General features: G+C 40.4%; 1 protein-coding gene across 2 annotated transcripts in view; it reads left to right on the top strand.

Annotated features, from left to right (window-relative positions):
* SLC6A2 (solute carrier family 6 member 2) overlaps positions 1-19275 on the top strand; it is a 72943-nt gene that overhangs the window by 21347 nt on the left and 32321 nt on the right. For both annotated transcript variants that reach the window (XM_061469028.1, XM_061469029.1), the window contains 2 exons: positions 2650-2781; positions 6441-6678. In XM_061469028.1, the coding sequence (XP_061325012.1) occupies positions 2650-2781; positions 6441-6678 (370 nt within the window). The remainder of the gene's footprint in view (positions 1-2649; positions 2782-6440; positions 6679-19275) is intronic.

Raw genomic sequence — 19275 nt, 5'->3', positions numbered from 1 at the left:
GTCACTTAGTTACCTGAAAAGTAACCCAGCTATGAAATCCTGCCATAACTGCTCTTTACTGAAAATGACACCACACCTTATTAATCCCTGTGGGGGCAGGGCAGGAGAAGAAAAAAAGTGAGAAATCTCCTTCAACTAAAGCCTGGAATGTCTTGCAGCCAACTAGATGACGCTAAAGCAAGTATGCCTAAGTACAGTAAACTTTACAGTTCATCATGCTATTAGCCATACTTGAAAAACACATAGTTTTAACTAGCATTTATTAACTATGCGTACTACACATTGCCAGTATTTATTTTCTGAAACACAAATTTCCCTATTCAATTTGTGGCATCATGTTTTCCACAGTCTCTTGATGTTCACGTGAATCAAACAACGTTGTGCAGACTCCATACCTCCAAATTGCAAGCTAGGCTGGTGAGTCAGCTCCACACACTGTAATACCATCAAAGCAAGACAAGTACAGCACTTCAAAGGCTGTCACTTATCAGAAATCTGACAGTAACACCACCTGAAATATTTTTTATAGATCCCAGATACAGCAAAAGCAATATGTAATATCCCAGATTGATTTATCAGAGTATGATTCAACACAGAACAGAGATGAGAACTGCAGGGTATCAAGTATTTGTTAAATACAATGATTTTTTCCTCTACAATATGACAGTTTGACATGATAAAAGCAGCTGACGAACAACACTGAAATACAACTAAAACTACTGTAGTAGCTAATGTGAATGCAGGTTGCATTTACAGTACACTACGCTACATGTAGTCACCATGAACAAGAAGATTCCTGCCCCACAGTGATACAACAATAATTTCAGCTTTTAGGTTACATTGTCAAAGCTTTAAGCTATTATTTATCTCTGTTGAGGTACCTTGTCTTCATTTCAGCGCAAGATTTCAGCTTTCAAATGCCTAAACTTACAACTGAATGCTGAATACATTGTCCTTACATTACGTTCCAGCATGCTACTTTTCAAATTAGATTTGTAGTATGACTAAGAGAACAGTTTGTTTTTCCATTCTTATTCTCCAGTATATACTTTAAATTTTCCCTCTGAACAGTCACGCTAGGCAGCTTGCATTGATAATAGCTGTGAAAAGCAAACTTGGAAAGTAAATGGGCAACAAGTATTCAGACCTTTCAAAGCACTACAGTAGTTTCAGAAATACCTTTTAAATATGCAATTCACTCTGCTTACTGGCAGGTTTTACATAGCTACAGTCATGTTTCTAGCTTTTATTGTTTTATAGACTGCACCTATCTTCTTTATGTATTTAGAAGTAAGGCAAACTTACTTTGTTTCGCAAGGAAAGTTTTCCAATTACTAAACCAGTACATGCAGATTTTAAAGGGTTGTGAAAGTTCCTACTACTTGCTATTGGGAGAAATAGACAGCTGCTGCTGTTTTCTTTTTGTCTTCTGCTGAACAATTTAACCGTAATTTTCACAATCTATTTTCATTTTCATCCATAATTTCTAAGGACAGCAGTCAGTTTATTCAGTATATGTGGTTACTCTGGCAGCTCCATATTTATCAAAACAATCTAATGATTTTTTAATACTGACAAATTTTACATGAAATGAACAGTTCTGGACCAAGTAAGCTATGCAATAAAATAAAAGCTACACCTGATTGGTACCACAAAGCAGAGAATTGACAGAGTATCCAGTTATTAAACATGACACCAACTACAATTGTTTTACAGTACCATATATAGCCATGCGCTATGGGGGATTCTTCTTCCTGTGACCTGGATCATATAAGAGAGCTAAGAAATCTTCAGATAGTTTCTGTATTGAATGATTCTTCTGTATTTCAGTTCGCAATACTTTTTATGATAGTAGCACTGACACATCAGGATTTTTCCAGAGGTGACAGCTTCTGTGGTATGAACTCACAGGAGAATCCTCCATCAAGGAAAGTAATGTATTCCAGGCAAGCAGACTGGCACTGTCCTGCTGCAATGTAGCAGTGAGCCTAGCAGTGAAACCTGGTACATACTCCGTTAATGTACGCTCCGTGTTAGCAAAGTATCACTGGGTTGGAAAGGGGGCTGTTGTCTACCACTTTTCATAAGAATGAGGGAATTGTAGCAAAAACCAAAATATACCATGGAAACCCAAATTTCATATAACTAACCAACACTGATCCATTTTCAAGCAGACACCTTACACAGTATGAGTTAAACTGCAATAACAGGAGCTCACATGACGTTTTTTTCCCTCAGTGGATGACTTCCATGCTCCTTTTTGAACATACTGCACTAATGAAAACTTAACAAAGTGTTTCATAGTCCTTTTCCCTTTTAGCTCTGCAAGTGCATAATTTCTTCTGCAGTTAGGGATTAATTTTCAGGGACATATCTTTTTCCCTTTGAAGCCAAAAAGCAGTCAGAAAACATTAGAGGGAAATAGGAGCCACAGTCTACAGCTTTTTTCAGGGTTTCTTTCTCTGAGATCTTAAAAAAAAAAAAATTAAAAATACAAGAAATGGACCAGAGAACATGGGCTCCTCCTTCCTCATATTTCCTTTCTACTTCCCGAAGACTGGCTTTGTCTTTAGCCAGTAAAAGTAAGCAATAAAGAAAGCAAAATGCAACCAAAACCGAGACTACAATGACTAATTATTCTCTTTCCAGGTGCTTTCCTTATTCCCTATATCCTCTTTTTAATCATTGCTGGAATGCCCCTGTTCTATATGGAATTAGCACTGGGACAGTATAACCGAGAAGGGGCTGCCACTGTGTGGAAAATCTGTCCAGTTTTCAAAGGTAAGTGCTCCTCTGTTCACTTGAATAGCACCGTGAGGGTGCCACACATTCGTGGTCACAAAGTAAAGGTCTCTCATCTTCCCACAGACAGCATGATATTTGCTGACCTTTCCCTAACCCTTGAAGTCAGAAGTCTTTTTATTATCACGGGTGGAGCACAAAATGGGAAAAGCCACAGAAATCAGGGTGATTGCTGAGGAGTGAAATAGAGAGCAGTGAGCAGGAGCAGATCATATATTTTCTCCCTTCCCTGCATACTGAGATGTGGGAGGAACTGGGTACCTTGAGGTAGAGGGAGGGCTTGGCAATGAGAACAGCTGGAAATTCAAAATCTCACACAGGTCAGTTGTTCAACTCTGTCTTCCCTGGTGACTAATATAACCACTGACTCCGTTCAGTTCATTGTGTGGAGCTCTGCAGAAGTCAGCATGCCACAGTGGCTAGAACACTCAAACGGAGTTGTGAAGGCTGTCATTCAGCCACTAGACCTGTAACCTCACGCCAGTTATTGGTGGCTCTGTACTTCAGTTTTCCTACCTATGAAATGTGGGCAATTATTCCAATAGACTTTGTAAAGTGGTTTTCAAATCTAGCAATAAAAAAACACTCAATAAAACATGAATTTTACTATTACTGTTGAATGTTTTCCACTAGGGATAACTCTCCAGCATCACTGAATAAAAGGCTGTAGATTGTTGTCTGGTGCGCTAACTTGCAACCATTCTGTAAGCTAAAACCAGCCCAGGTTAGGTATTTGGATACTGATCAGTGTGTCTGGCACTGGTTAGGGATAAAGGAATCCCTCTGGGCAAAAGAAGCCATATGCTTTCTGTACATGAAACAGATACCTGTTAAGGAGCTTCAAGAATCTTCTTAAGCATTGCTTACCAGTAAAAATTGTAAATTCACTTATATCTATACCAGGTTGTATCTAAAAACTTATGTAAAAATCTTTTCAACACAGAGCTATCTGAAATGAAACCATTCAAGCTCAGTTGACCCTACATCCTTAAAATTCAGACCATGTAACTGATAAAAGCTGAGGAGCTTAACAATACAATACAGACTTGGTGGATCCGGTGCTTGGATATAGGTTACACTGAGTAAGTGTTAATCTTTCTCAAAATACAGCTTTCCTCTTCAAGGAGTCTAGTGCAGAATAAGAAAACTGTGGGTTTTCTTGTTATCATTCACACCCAAAACTCACAGCAAAGTTAAGAGAGATAAAAAATAAATAAGAACATTAATAAAATATATGCTCCTCAATTTTAAAATTAATTCATACAGACCTAACCCTTCTATAATCCCTTCATGGGAGGCAAAACTCATCCCAGCACCTGAGAACCTGAAGACCCTTGCTCAGTGAAAATTCCGGCCAGTATCAGTTAATGCCTTTGGATAGCAGTGAGGATTCTGAAAACCTAACTGAAAAATTAGGCCTTAAGGATCTCAAAGTGCTTGAGCCAAATACAACTGTGCTCAGAGGCACTCTGTTGATTTCAGGATTGAAAAGATGAGAAAGGAAAATAGAACTTATTTCATGTATAGTCTTGTTGACTTTATGGCTGTGTTTTTAAGCTGACATTTTCAAGGTGGACTAAACATACCTTACTGTTGATTTTTAAGTGTTCTTGTTACTGGGATATAGAATAGCGTAAGTTATTTGATTCGTAAAAGGTAACAAGCACTGAGTTGTATTTGCACCTCAGGACTAGTATAAACTCAGTACTTTTAAAGTTTTCACCACATCTTCTGATAACATGCAAACAGATTTTACTGCTAATGCTTTGGTGTTGTTTCTGGGATAACTCAAAACTCTCACTCAAATAAAAAGTACACAGTCTACACAAATTTGTAACAGGTTCGCTAAAGCAACAGCACTATAGTACTAATTTTAGCTATGAATATTATTGCTATGAACTCTAAGGGCTTTACTTCTAATGAGATTTCTCATAACATGTGCAATTAAAAACATAACCTGCATCTTTTACAACAGTCTGGTTTCACCTCTGCATTTTCCAGGGTCTGTTTCAGAGTGTGAGTGGTCCAGAATTACTTTTAGGAAAGCTAGATCTAGAAACACGACAGCAAATTCATTCCTGAATAATCTCATTATTTCAGTGGAGTGACAGTTAAGATGCAGTTTTTAATCTTGATAAATCTAAATATCTATCATTGTTCTCCTGAATTGGAGGAATTTTAGGAAGACTTTTTAAACAGAAGTCATGAAATTTCAGTGCAGCATATATTACTTAGTATTTTAGTATCTTAGCATTCACATTAATATTTAAGAATGATCCACTTCGGTGATTCCCCAGCTCTACTCCATTCTGTTGATCATAACATCACTAGAGTTTGAGTGTTACTGTACTGGATTAATTTAAGCACCAAGGATTTGAAGTTACAATTTCTTTTTTACTTTCACAATGTTTTCCCCAGTGTTAGGGATGAGCAAACTGGTCTATGTATTAAAAGCCTCCTGAAGAGCAAAGAATAACTCTGGTGTATGCAGCAGTCTCTGAACTGCCAACTCCTTCAGGGTCAGCATCTGTTCCTCAGGCAGTTTCTAAACCAAGGATTGATACCAAAAGTGTATGCTACTTCCTTGCCTTATCAAAAAACACGAGGTTTACACATAGGTGTTGTGACAGTACAGTGATGATAGTCATAAAACAGCAGTAATCTCCGCATACAACTTCTGGGTAGGATTCAGAGAACAATGCTGTGCTCACAGTAAAGGAAGAATAATATAAGCCAAGGTAAAGCAAGCTTCCTGAAAAGTCTGGCAAGAAACTGTAGCTCTGCTCTCATATTGGTACCAAAGGTTCCTCCCAAACTACTTAAAAATGTCCATTTTCCTGAGGAGAACATGCACTCTCTGGGACCCTCTCATTTTTGGGACCCTCCAAGCACACTTCACAGTACACAAAAACACAAAACAAATATTAAAAGTCAAAAGAGAATTCTTGCAGTGGGGACTCTGTAATCCTGGGGAGATAATTATATAGTGTGGAGGTCCACATACAGTTTAGCCCTAAGCTTGATATTCACCAAGATTTACTGGCGTGCCCAAGAACCCCTTAGAGCCCCTCAGTGGAACACCACAGACTGCTTCATGTAAGTTTTGGACCTAGTCACATGCTGAAGGAAGCCAATCTGAAGAGTAACAATGGGAAAGAAACAGGAGAGGGATCAGTGTCTGTTCCAAGCTAGCTCAGGGTGGGAACGTGAGGCATAGGGAAACTTCACTTAAGTCTCGAGCTCTACTTTTCCAAGAGAAGTTGCCAAGGTCTCTGACATTAGGAAGATGAAGTGAGTTTCACTCCTAACATGGACTTGCAGTCTTGTGCATTGGAAGCAAATCAGCAACAGAGTTGTACAAGAGCAGATTTTGACATAACACTGCTTAATTTCTTTTTCTGGTAAACAATTGGATTTGCCAACAGCCAGTCATTTTCCAAAATCATTAACATAATTTTTTGGATTAAGGTCAGTGACACTGTTTCTACATGTGTGTACATAAACGTCAAAAAAAATCCTTTTATTAGTTTGAAGACCTAAAATGAATTTGCAACTATGTATGGCTGAGTAACTACAGTGTTTGCGTATACTGCTGCTTGTAAAACACGATGTATAATCTAGTTTTCCTTTGTCTTTAGGTGTAGGCTATGCAGTGATACTCATAGCTCTTTATGTGGGATTCTACTACAACGTTATCATAGCTTGGTCTCTGTATTACCTATTTTCATCATTCACGTTTGAGCTCCCCTGGACACACTGTGACAACAGTTGGAACAGTCCAAACTGCACAGATCCCAAACTCTTCAATGCATCAGTGCTTGGCAACGGTACCAAATACTCAAAGTACAAGCTCACTCCTGCAGCTGAATTTTATGAGTAAGTGTTGACTTAACTTCATTTTATTTAATCAGAATTCTGTGTCTGTGAATGTTTATTCTGGGAGATAAAAACTTAGCATCCAGCCTCTAGAATAAGCGTCAGAAGGCTAAGGTTAAAATGCATTTGTAATGTTGATCTGTATTCCCTTGTGATTGAGACTCTTGCCTCTGTGAGGTTTGGTTTCTCCTGTACAAGTGTAATACTTGCCAGTGAGCAAAATGGAATTGGACAAAAGACGCAAATCTTCCCCAGTGTACCACTGTTGCTTGCACCAACTTTGCCAGGGAACACAACAATATTTTGACAAAAACGAACTCCAAACTGAGCTGACTTTAGGGCTTTAAAGTAATAATTTGTTCAACAGGCTTGGCCCGCTTCTCTACTTGCAAAACATTTGAAAGTAGTTCTCTGCTCAGCTGCTTCAATATTTCAATGAAGCAAGGGGAAGCACTGAGCTGGAGGAGAGCGACTCAACTGTAAAAGGTGGGCTTTTTCCAATTCCTAAGCAAAAGGGCATTCTGCAGTATGGGCCAAGACAGGCAAAGAGGCTCAAATCAAACACATGGAATCAAAACCAGAAAGGTATCTAAATTAACAACCAAACTAAAATAAAACAAAAACTTTGATCTGTGAGTAAATAATTGTATTATGAACCTCTTGGGGAAAATGGGATTTGATTAGGATAAAAGAAGGAGGAAAGGCATCAGGATTGAATCAGCTTTTGAATCAATCTGAATAATCAGTCAATTGATTATTTCTTTGTTGGGAATGGAACGGTATCAGGGCACACACCTGCTGAGTAGTGCATCCAACCATGTAGAAACAAAGGGACACAACTGTTACAATAAATAACGTGGTGTGTGTTACACCATGCATTGCTACAGCAGGGATCTTGGAGTCTGCGTTTATAGTTCTGAAACATCTGTGGCTATTTGTCCTCTGAGGCCAGCACAGTGAAAGATCAGGAGCGATACACAAACTGTTGGCAGGGGTTTGGGTAAACTAAATTCAGTGCTTTGAAAACAATAAGAGGAGTTGAGTTCAAAGGAGCTCACTACAATGGCAAATAATGACAGCCAGGAAATCTACTGCCCTTACAAAGACAAGATAGGATGTGTTCATAACTCAAATGTAAAGCTAGATCATTTATAGCAAAGGGCTATGACATGTAGTCAGTTAACAAACCTGACTTTGAAGTGAACTATAAGAAACTATATATTCAGGATCTTCAAAGAGCTGCATCATTACTGAACTTTGATTTGAACAACATTTTAAAAAAAGATTTTCTTTATAATTTTCTTGAATTTATGCCTTTGCAAAGCAACACACAATCCCTATATTATTTCTTTGCTCCTTTATGACTTAAAGTAGTTCTATGCATTTTCAGTTATCACATCGTGCTTGGGGTACAGCTTTGTAGTGGGTGAGACTGTGGTAGAATCTATTCACAGTGTTTGGATTTCGTTCCACTGTTCTGGGAAACAACTCAGTTTGTGACTTCGCCTGTACACTGAAACATTAGGCTCCTTTCCTCACATGAAATAGATTCAAGGCACAGTTTTCAGAAGATAAGAATAAAAAGTGAATGTAACATTTTGTTATGCTTTGATACCTGAATTCGGGGGCTGCAATTAAGTCTACAGGCCATGTACTTACTGGCAATTACATTATATTGCAAAAATGGAAGTTTATATCGAATATAAGGCAGAAGTTCTTTACTGCGAGGGTGGTGAGGCACTGGAATAGGTTGCCCAAGGAAGCTGTGAATGCTGCATCCCTGGCAGTGTTCAAGGCCAGGTTGGACAGAGCCTTGGGTGACATGGCTTAATGTGAGGTGTCCCTGCCCATGGCAGGGGGGTTATAACTAGATGATCCTAAGGTCCTTTCCAACTCTAACTATTCTATGATTCTATGATTCTAATAACCACCACTCGAGTAACACAGAGTGTAACTTGCTTCACCAGCTGTAAAAACAGGGAACCACAAGGGGCATTGTGTTCACTTACCCAGTATTTGGATTAGCTCATCAAGCACAGCTGTACAGCTCAGGTGTGGACCTAAACTTGTGCAAAGTTTTAGTGTATTCAGATCCAACAAACCAAAGACAGCCCAATTCAGAAAACAGTGTTTCTGCTTTTTACAACAGGGACAGATGAATCTTCTGATTATAAAGTTTCACATTATGTGCAACAGGGTCAAAGAAGCAGAAGTAATGATGTAATATTAAATTTGCATCGGTATAGTGCCTTTCCAAAATGATACACCATTTTTGGATTATGTTAAATAATAGCTCAAGTAAGGGTCTTGGCTAGCTACATTCCCTCTGAAAACCCGGTAAATAAAGTAAAGTAAAGTAAAGTAAAGTAAAGTAAAGTAAAGTAAAGTAAAGGCTGAATATTCCCTTATCTTATTGGGTATCCTTATACCAGATTGCACTACTGCTTGAATGACTGCTGAACTTGACCCGAGTGTTTATGTGGAATTCCATCTGATTCTTCCTGGTAGTAGATAGCCATTAGTCACTTCTTTATCAACACATCTCTGCTGGAGGAGAACTACAGTTCATTTGGTTTCCAAATTCTATGATCATGTTTACTTTCAAGGTTTGTACTGCTATCCAAATATTCAAAACCCACCTGGGCATATTTCTGTGCAACCTGCTGTAAGTGGCCCTGCCTTGGCAAGGTTGTAGACTAGACAATCTCGAGGTCACTTCCAACCCTAATGATTCTGTGACTCTGTAATCCAGTGGTGCAAGATATTAACAATAACAGAAACAGTTATTTTTGCAAAAATAGACTTAATATGGCAGATTTCAAATGTTGAGATTTTATCAGTTAAATAGAGAAACAAGGAAATAGAGCAGCTACTTTTATAACAGAGGGAAATCAAACTATGCCACTCAAATTTCAGTGGGATACTTATGGAATCCCAGCCCCAGCACTAACAGAGCAACATATGATAATTAGCATCATTAAAACAAAGACTGAAAACTGGTGCCCACTGTAAAAATAGCATGAAAATGAGTGATTTTATTAGTTGGGGTGACAATAAGTTCCATTGTTCCATTGTTCTCCTTGGGAGCCTATGGGAGATCATCCAATTTGGAGTATTTGGGGTCATCTTTTCAACCACAATAACTTGCTTCTGAAATGTGCTAGAGCTTATGGAAAACTTGTTAAGGATGCTAAATGCACCTCAGCACTTGAGCCTTCAACCTCAAGACTAAATGGGAAGTGGTACACCTTGAACTTGGTTCTGTAGGATGTATACTTACGTCAAGAACATATGCAAACCTTTGCCTTCCAGTGGGCAGGCAGAACTGGAAGCAGGGAGGCCAGAAACATAAACATCTATTTAACAGTTGGAGAATTACTGAGAAAAGGTACGTCCAGAATGGGCCACAAACAGAGAGCTGATGTCATTACCCTTAAGAGAAACAGACACTTCTGTCTGGGACATGATTCCTTCACACAAAGATGACCTGACTATGAATTTAGAGTAGATTATTTCCTAAAACCATGCAGCTGCCAAAGCTGACTATCTCTACCTGCACAGAAATAAACTGTCGGAAGGGGTGGAAGTATTGTGATGTGATGGTTCGTCTAATACTTTAAGAAAGACGCTGCTAAGTTCAATAGAAATATGCTGATTTTCAGCACTGACATTCAGTCAGAGACAGGAACACTTGCTAAGAATCTAGAACAAATCTTTCAGGTCCAGCATGAGGGAAAGCAGGGAGAAACCTCTAAATTTCAGACTTTGAATAAATCCCTCAAATTTCAATTTCCATGCCAAGGCAGCGACAGGCAGACTTTGACAAGCATGTTTGGCTTTAGTTATTAAGCCTTAAGAGCTGGGCAATAATTCAGGTTGAACTGGTTCTACGTGTAGGTTTTCTAGAGTGTTTCACTTTACTAAATCTGGTTTCAGTCATTCAGGCTTATCTGAGGCTAAGGTGCCACTGACATCAACAGGACAGTTGCTTACGGCAGGAAGAAATGGGACCTCTACAATACTTCATTAGAGACAGTAAAAATCATTTGGGAAGCATTTGTACGCTGCAAACTTAGCAAAGGGAGCACTCCACAATCTGAAAACAACTTGTGCTCTTCTGGTAGTAATAGAATCAGAGAATCATAGCATAGTTAGTGTTGGAAAGGACCTTAAGATGATCTAGTTCCAACTCCCCTGCCATGGGCAGGGACCCCTCCCACTAAACCATATCACCCAAGGCTCTGTCCAACCTGCCCTTGAACACCGCCAGGAATGCAGCATTCACAACCTCCCTGGGCAACCCATTCTGGTGCCTCACCACCCTTACAGTAAAGATTGTATCCAGTCTAAACTTCCCCTGTTTAAGTTTTAACCCATTACCCCTTGTCCTATCACTACAGTCCCTAATGAAGGGTCCCTCCCCAGCACCCTTACAAGCCCCCTTCAGATACTGGAAGGCTGCTATGAGGTCTCCACGCAGCCTTCTCTTCTCCAGGCTGAACAGCCCCAACTTTCTCAGCCTGTCTTCATAAGGGAGGTGCTCCAGTCCCCTGATCGTCCTCATGGGCTTTCTCTGGACTTGTTCCAACAGTTCCATGTCCTTTTTATGTTGAGGACACCAGAACTACACACAGTACTCCAAGTGAGGTCTCACGAGAGCAGAGTAGAGGGGCAGGATCACCTCCTCTGACCTGCTGGTCATGCTCCTTTTGATGCAGCCCAGGATACAGTTGGCTTTCTGGGCTGTGAGCGCACACTGAAGCTGGCTCATGTTAAGTTTCTCATTAACCAACACCCCCAAGTCCTTCTCTGCAGGGCTGCTCTGAATCTCTTCTTTGCCCAACCTGTAGCTGTGCCTGGGATTGCTCCCACCCAGGTGTAGGACCTTGCACTTGGCATGGTCAAACTTCATCAGCCCAGATTACAAGCCTGTCAAGGTCCCTCTGGATGGCATTCCTTCCCTCCAGGGTATCAACCGAACCACACAGCTTGGTGTCATCGGCAAACTTGCTGAGGGCGCACTCAATCCCACTGTCCATGTCAGCGACAAAGATGCTGAACAAGACCGGTCCCAACACCGATCCCTGAGGGACACCACTCATTACTGGTCTCCAGCTGGATATTGAGACATTGACCACAACTCTTTGCATGCGGCCATCCAGCCAGTTCTTTATCCACCTAGTGGTCCATCCATCAAATTGATGTCTCTCCAATTTAGAGACAAGGATGTCGTGTGGGACAGTGTCGAACGCTTTGCACAAGTCCAGGTAGATGACGTCAACTGCTCTGCCCCTGTCCATCAGTTCCGTAGTCCCATCGTAGAAGGCCACCAAATTGGTCAGGCAGGATTTCCCCTTAGTGAAGCCGTGCTGGCTGTCACCAAGGACCTTGTTGATTTTCATGTGCCTTAGCATGCCTTTCAGGAGAATCTGCTCCAAGATTTTGCCAGGCACAGAGGTGAGAGTGACTGGTCTGTAATCCCCTGGGTCATCCATTTTCTCCTTCTTGAAAACGGGGGTTATATTTCCCTTTTTCCAGTCATCGGGAACTTCACCTGACTGCCATGATTTCTCAAATATGATGGCCAGCGGCTTAGCAACTTCATTCGGCAGCTCCTTCAGGACCCACGGATGGATTTCATCAGGGCCCATGGACTTGTGCATGTTCAGGTTCTTAAGATGATCTCAAACCAGATCCTCTTCTACAGCGGGCCTAAGGTCTTCATTCTCACAGTCCCTGCGTCTGCCTTCCAAGACTTGGGTGGTGAGGTCAGAGCCTTTGCTAGTGAAGACCGAGGCAAAGAAGTCATTCAGAACCTCAGCCTTCTCCAAATCCAGGGTAGCCAGTAGTCCTGATAGCTTCTGGAGAGGGCCCACGTTGTCCCTAGTCTGTCTTTTATTCACTGCATATCTATAGAATCCCTTCCTGTTACCTTTCACATCCCTAGCCAAGTTTAATTCTAACTGGGCCTTAGCTTTCCTAACCTGGTCCCTAGCTTCCCAGACATTATCTCTGTATTCTTCCCAAGCCTCCTGTCCTTACTTCCACCTTTTATAAGCCTCTTTTTTCACTTGAATTTTCCTCAGCAGCTCCTTATCCACCCAAGGAGGTCTCCCGGCCCTCCTACTGCACTTCCTTCTGGTTGGGATGCAGGCCTCCTGAGCTTGTAGCAGGTGATCCTTGAATATCAACCAAGAGTCTTGGGCCCCCCTGCCCTCTAGGGCTATGTCCCATGGAACCTTACTGAGCAGGTTCCTGAAGAGGCCAAAGTCTGCTCTTTTGAAGTCCAGGGCAGTGAGCTTGCTGCACGCTCTTCTCACTGTCCCGAGGATCTACGAACTCAACCACTTCATGATCGCTACAACCAAGACTGCCCTGGAGCATCACATTTCCAACGAGCCCTTTCCTGTTGGTGAGCACGAGGTCAAGCATGGCACCTCTCCTTGTCAGCTCCTCCTTCCACACAATCGAGGAACCTCCTGGATTGCTTGTGCCGGGCTGTAACATACCTGCAACAGATATCAGGGTGGTTGAAGTCCCCTATGAGGACAAGGACCTGTGAGCGTGAGGCTGTTCCTATCTGTCTACAGAGCACTTCATCCACAGAGTCCTCTTCATCAGGCGGTCTGTAACAGATCCCCACAGTAATGTCTCACATCGCTGTTCTCCCTTTAACCCTGACCCACAAACTCTCTGTTGACTGCTCACCTGTCCCCAGACAGAGTTCCATACTCTCCAGTCTATCCCTAACATAAACTCCCCCTCCCCATCTGCCGGGCCTCTCTTTTCTAGAGAGCCTATAATAATCTAATAGTCAGCCATAAGAGTAACCCACTTGGGAATAAAATGTCATTTCTTTGGAGACCCACATTACTTTAATTCCCTCTTCAGTGGTTTGGAATTAAACTCACAAACTGCAAATGACCTTCTATCCTTTCAACATGTATTAAAATAATTCATTATAAACTTTTTTTTTTTTTGGAAAAACACAAGTGCATCACTGCAAAAAAAAAAAAAATAAATTTCCCCTATCTGCTCTGTATCACTCCTATTCAAATATTTTGTCTGAATACAGACGTAGTTTATATTTGTTCTCTCCAGTCTTGTGTCTGGGAAATGTTTGTTGCCATCTTGCTTTCATTTACTCTGACAATTAAAAAAATACCAGTTTGGAGGAACAAAAGCACTATTCTTCTTACAAGGTACTGTGTCTGTAAAAATTCATGATGTATATGGATAAATCCTGGAGACTTTTAAAACAAAACAGTGAAGTTGCCAACAGATGTAATGAGCTACAGCTATTTTCCTCAGATAATCCTTTTTCTCAGGGCTGTCATCAATTCTTTCTGCCTGAGAAATAAAACACATTTTTACGTGGAAATTTTCATGCCAGCTTCAGTAAAGGAAATTCATAAAATTGACAAGTGTTCCACAAGTGAGTAATCGCAAAATGCTACCTAAGAACAAGGAATAAAGACAACTTCCAGTCATGGTAGTCTGCATCTACCATATTTATGTATATAAAATTATGAGTATGTGAACCACGAATATCCTGAATATAATCCTCTCCCTATACAGCAAAGCTTACTTTTGTAGGCCAACAGGTTTGTGCTTCACGGTACAAGCCTTCATCAGAAATACCACCAGTGACTAAAGGGTCCACATAATTCAGTATTACATCAAAGGGAGTCATCAACACTATGTGCTCCAGAGGAAGATGCAGGAACCTATTCCTATAAAACAACTGAGAAGCAAACTTTCCCTAAAGAGAAGAAACATCACTTCAAATCTAAGCACAAGCAATTCTGCCTATAAATGCCTTTGAAAAGTGAATCCAAGAACAAGAAATGAGAGTAGACAGCCCTATATTCTGCTAACCATATCTGGTAAGAAAAGACTCTAAGCTTATGCTAAACATGAACAGCAGTTCTCAATGTGTCCACTTTCCTGGACAACAAATTCCCATTGAATATATCTGGAGCTTCTTTAAGAGGTTTCTTCATGCAACATCCATACCCTACAAACTAATTAGAGGGTTTGTAAGCAATGGCAAATTAAGAGCCTCTCTAGACATTTAGGCTTACTCATCTTTTGCATCTTAATTGAAAAGAAAGTTGTGAGATGTTTCCGAGAGGTTTGAAGTCAGATAGCAGTCATCTGTTTACCCTTACAGAGATCGTGCAATCAAAGGCTACCAATAATTTTTGCCAAGTTCTGTACCTTCACACCTAGAAAATCCCTTGACTATAACAGAACTCTGAACACCGTAGACTTAGAATCAGGTACATTATTAAATGCTTTATGTAGGAAATTCATGGTCACATTGTTGAATAGCAATAAGCAAACTGCTTTAAATATCAATTCTATATTAACTGCATAGGCATATTTAGGAAGTGTTTGGGTGCATTCTTTATGCATCCATAGTCTGAGACTAACATATTTCCCTCCCAACACATTACAGATTTACTTTTGACTCTATTGACTTTTTGGACTAAGTAACTCAATCCTTTTCATTGCACAGAAATTTCTGGTACAAGTGCATAAAATAAGAACAGCTGTTCCACAAACATTTACATGTGTGTCGTGGTTTAAACCCACGACAAAGTGCAGCTGTGAAACTTACTTTTCATATATGTTTGCATCTTCACATTTGTTGACATATTTACTTACACAAAGAGAAAAACTAAATGTGAATACAGTGGAAGTCAATCCATGTAAATGTATACATATGTTCCTAAGCTTTGGACAGCTTTATGGAAACAATTCCTAAATCACAACACGCCCTTGTGTAGCAAGTCCCAAAGACTGGAAGAATGACCACTTTGCCAACTTAGATTTGCATGGGAGGTTTATGAGATGTGGCAAATGTCAGGAGCGGCACATTATGCTTCATGCAATCGGCTTGCTTTGTACTAACTTGTAGGAGGAATTCTAACTGCTTATACTTCTGTACAGAATCCTCTGTGGTTTGGTAGTGGTGCCAGGCTCTGAGCAATAATTACGGCAGCTGAGGTCAGTGGGACAGCACCTCCCCTACATTACTTTGCATTTGAAATTCTGGCAAGCAGAAGCAGAGTCTTTCCCCTGTGGAACATCCCCACTTGCGTATATTTCTTAAGGCCATGCTAATAAAGCTGTCACACAACTTAACACCCATTATTTTCATCGGTTTCTCATCAAATGTTCTTTACAACACAGTACTGACATAGTATCTCCACTAGTATTTTATGCATTGCTTCCTATGGGAGAAGTGTTTGCTCATCCAAAACATTCACACCTGAGCATTAATCCATGAAAAGCTTACAAACTTCACCTTATTGTGTAAAAGACCAAGCATTGTAACAAAATGTCAAATCTTAAAATGAGCATTCCTGCAAGTACCTAAAGGGGCCTATAAGAAAGCTGGAGAGGGACATTTTACGAGGGCACATAGTGACAGGAAAGGGCAATGGCTTTACACTGAAAGAAGGTAAATTTTGATTATATATAAGGAAGAAGTTCTTCCCTGTGAGGGTGGTGAGGCCCTGGCACAGGTTTGCCAGAGAAGCTGTGGCTGCCCCATCCCTGGCAATGTTCAAGGACAGGTTGGATGGGGCTTGGATCAACCTGGTCAAGCAGAAGGTAACCCTCCTTGTGGCAGGGGTTGGAACTGGATGAGCTTTGAGTTCCCTTCCAACCCAAACCAGTCTGGGATTCTATGATTTTTCATTCACTTGTTTAAATGTGTCAGTACTCCTCTGTTTGTGGTGCATGGGCTTATTCCTGTGGTTGGCATTCTTCTGGCAATTTATGTCTTTCCATGCAGCTCTTCTGAAATCAGAAAAACATCATGAAAACTCAACAACTTCTTTGAAAAGGCTGGAGCTCTTCTTTCATGACTCTCCTGTCTAGGCCAGTGCACAGCCTTTTGAGAATAACAGCTGAAGCATCATTTAACTTGCTGAATAAGTGCTGGGGCAGCTGTCAGCACATGTGCTTTAGCTGTTTTTCCATGTATCCTCAAGCAACAAACTTCCTCTATTCATTATTCAAATTTTATATGGTCATTAGATATAGGGGGGATGGAATTCAAGAATTTCCAATCTACAAATAATATAAAGGGTTTAAAAGCAGATTTTGAAAATATCTTTTTTTCAGAGAGCTTTGCAGACTTGAATGTCCTGAAGTGGGGCACAAATGGGAGGAGAGGTCAGATCTATTAAGCTAATGGGAGAATTAAGCTACATAAAGACTTCAGTGAGTTAAGCATTCTCACTGAATGAACAGGTTAGTCCTATTGGCTGCATATAATTTCAGGATTATCATGATTCAAAAAGAAGCAAAATTTCATTCAGTATAAATAATAATGTATTATATGACAGCCAAGGTGCCGCTGGTAAATTATCTTTCTGTGATTCCCAAAATCTAGCTTAAAGTCCATTACACAGCTACGTTCTCCAACACAAGAGGGAGCTGTAATATCTTGAGAAAAACCCAGACAACAAAGGTGTTGGCTAAAGACAGTGCAGTAGTGTCCAACAAAGCTGTAGTGAAAACACCCAGCTGAACCCAAGCTGAGTGCTGCAGAGCCCTTGGCATACCTCTGAAGTGTGTCCAGTTTTCCATGGTAGGGGAGAGCTACATAGTGCACATGTAGCATTGCACATCAGATGGCTTGGAACCACTCTCCTTTGTTCTTGGCACTCTCCTGGACTCAGGCTATCATTCTGCAGCACCTAGAGGCACCAAAGCAGCTCATCAGTGGCTGTATGTTTGGCAGAGCTGGATCAGAGCCAGGCTAACCCTGTTGCACTTGCTGACTTCATGTAGAGCCACACTGCTATCTCTGCAGTGTGCCCCTGGCCCCACAATTACAGTGAGTAGACAGTGATGTTCTACCTGCATGGAGCCAGCTCAGGTCTGCAGGGTTTGCATTATAAGCTCTGCCTCACACAGCTGTGGATAGACACCTTTGAGACACAAACTCCCATACAAACACTACAGCTGAATTTAAGCAGAGCTGTTTCTGAAGTAAAAATACCTGAAGCCTGGCAAACTGTGCACAAAGGACTCTATCTGTGACTGCTCAATACAGACAGCTTAACCTTCCACAGATAAAAGAACCAACCAATTTCTGAAGGAAATTGGCAGCATTGACTGAACTATGGTTGCCCAAATATATATTGAAGAAGATGTATGTTGGAGAGCCTTTGCATTAAGCACAATTATCATGCTTCAAATTGCCTTCTAAACAGAGTATGTAATTTAATTTCTATAGATTGCACACTGTATACATTGACAGTCCTTTTAGCATCTTCAGTTGATAACTTGCATTTAGTTTTAAATCATAAAAAACTACCAGAGTAGGGAATGGAGCTCAGGAGACCAGGACTGTTTATATATTTTTATATTTTTTTAATATGGCTATTTATATCTTAGCCAAATTGCTGATACTTATTTCATACATGCCGTTTGTTTTTGATCCCAGAGAAGTGACTACTAACTTTTAGAAGTTTTCGGAAATTCTTAGAAGTACTTAATGCGTTAATCAAGAAATACATTTTTTAGTTTACATACTGATTTTTTGACAAGCGGATGACATTTTTGCAATCCAAATGTTTATTAGCATACATGTTGTATGTTTATTAACATACATCAACACATACAACACATCTAAAAATTGTTTAGATGAATGACACCCTTCCATTGATCACATCAAATTTAGGAAGATAACTTTTGCCTTTAATAAAAAAAGAATGAGCCTAGAGAGGTGTGTAATCATATTTGGACTGAAATCTAAGATTATAATTGATTTGGGATTGAAAAAAACAAGGTCTGCTCCAAGACCTTCACTTGAACTGTTTATGCAAAACCTTCTAAATTTCAAAAATGCCATGACATAAATCTGCCTAGGGCTAAGTAATACAAAAGGCTCCTTAGAAAGTGCTTAGAACTAGTCTGACAAAAATGTTTAAGAGAATTCTACACCAAAAACTCACCTCCTGATTTCTGGGTACAGATTAAGTATTTTGGATTGAAAAAGATACAAAGTAATTTTCAGGCCACTATCCTTGGGTGTTTCTTTTCTCTTTGGTTTGGCTCTCTGTTTATACTCAAATACTCACAAGTCCCCTAAACAGTATGTTCTGAATTGCTCAGTGGAGTAAAAGCAAAAGTTTCTAACAATCCTTATTTGATAGTGAGAACACTAAAACACAGAGGATTTATTGGTTGCAATATTAGCTGTTACTAAAATTATGACTGGATTCTTCATTTACTGAGTCCCACTGAGCAGCATCCCCCCCCCCCCCCAATAATTTGTCTTTAGTAGGGCTTATGTGTGAATTCCAAACAGCAGGACTTCCTGATGGCTCTTTGTGTTCTGACACCATATTAAAGAGGACCCAGGTGCTGCATGAAGACAAAGCAGAGGACAATGGTACCAGCAAATGAATGGCTGTTGACTGATTTCAGCAGAGGTGAACTATTTCTGTTTAACTGAATGCAGAGTGGAAGTAAGGCAAGAATTGGTGCCAGGGTTATTGGGTGACTAGGGGAATCTTCCCAGCAGAAAGCACAGGAAAAGAGAGAATGAGAACAAATCTCCCAGACAGAGAA

This window comes from Pezoporus flaviventris, unplaced genomic scaffold (genome assembly GCF_033815535.1).
Source record: "Pezoporus flaviventris isolate CSIRO_AGI_PZ_B2104156 unplaced genomic scaffold, CSIRO_AGI_Pfla_v1 ptg000054l, whole genome shotgun sequence".
NCBI lineage: Eukaryota > Metazoa > Chordata > Aves > Psittaciformes > Psittacidae > Pezoporus > Pezoporus flaviventris.
This window is presented reverse-complemented; position numbering and strand designations above follow the sequence as displayed.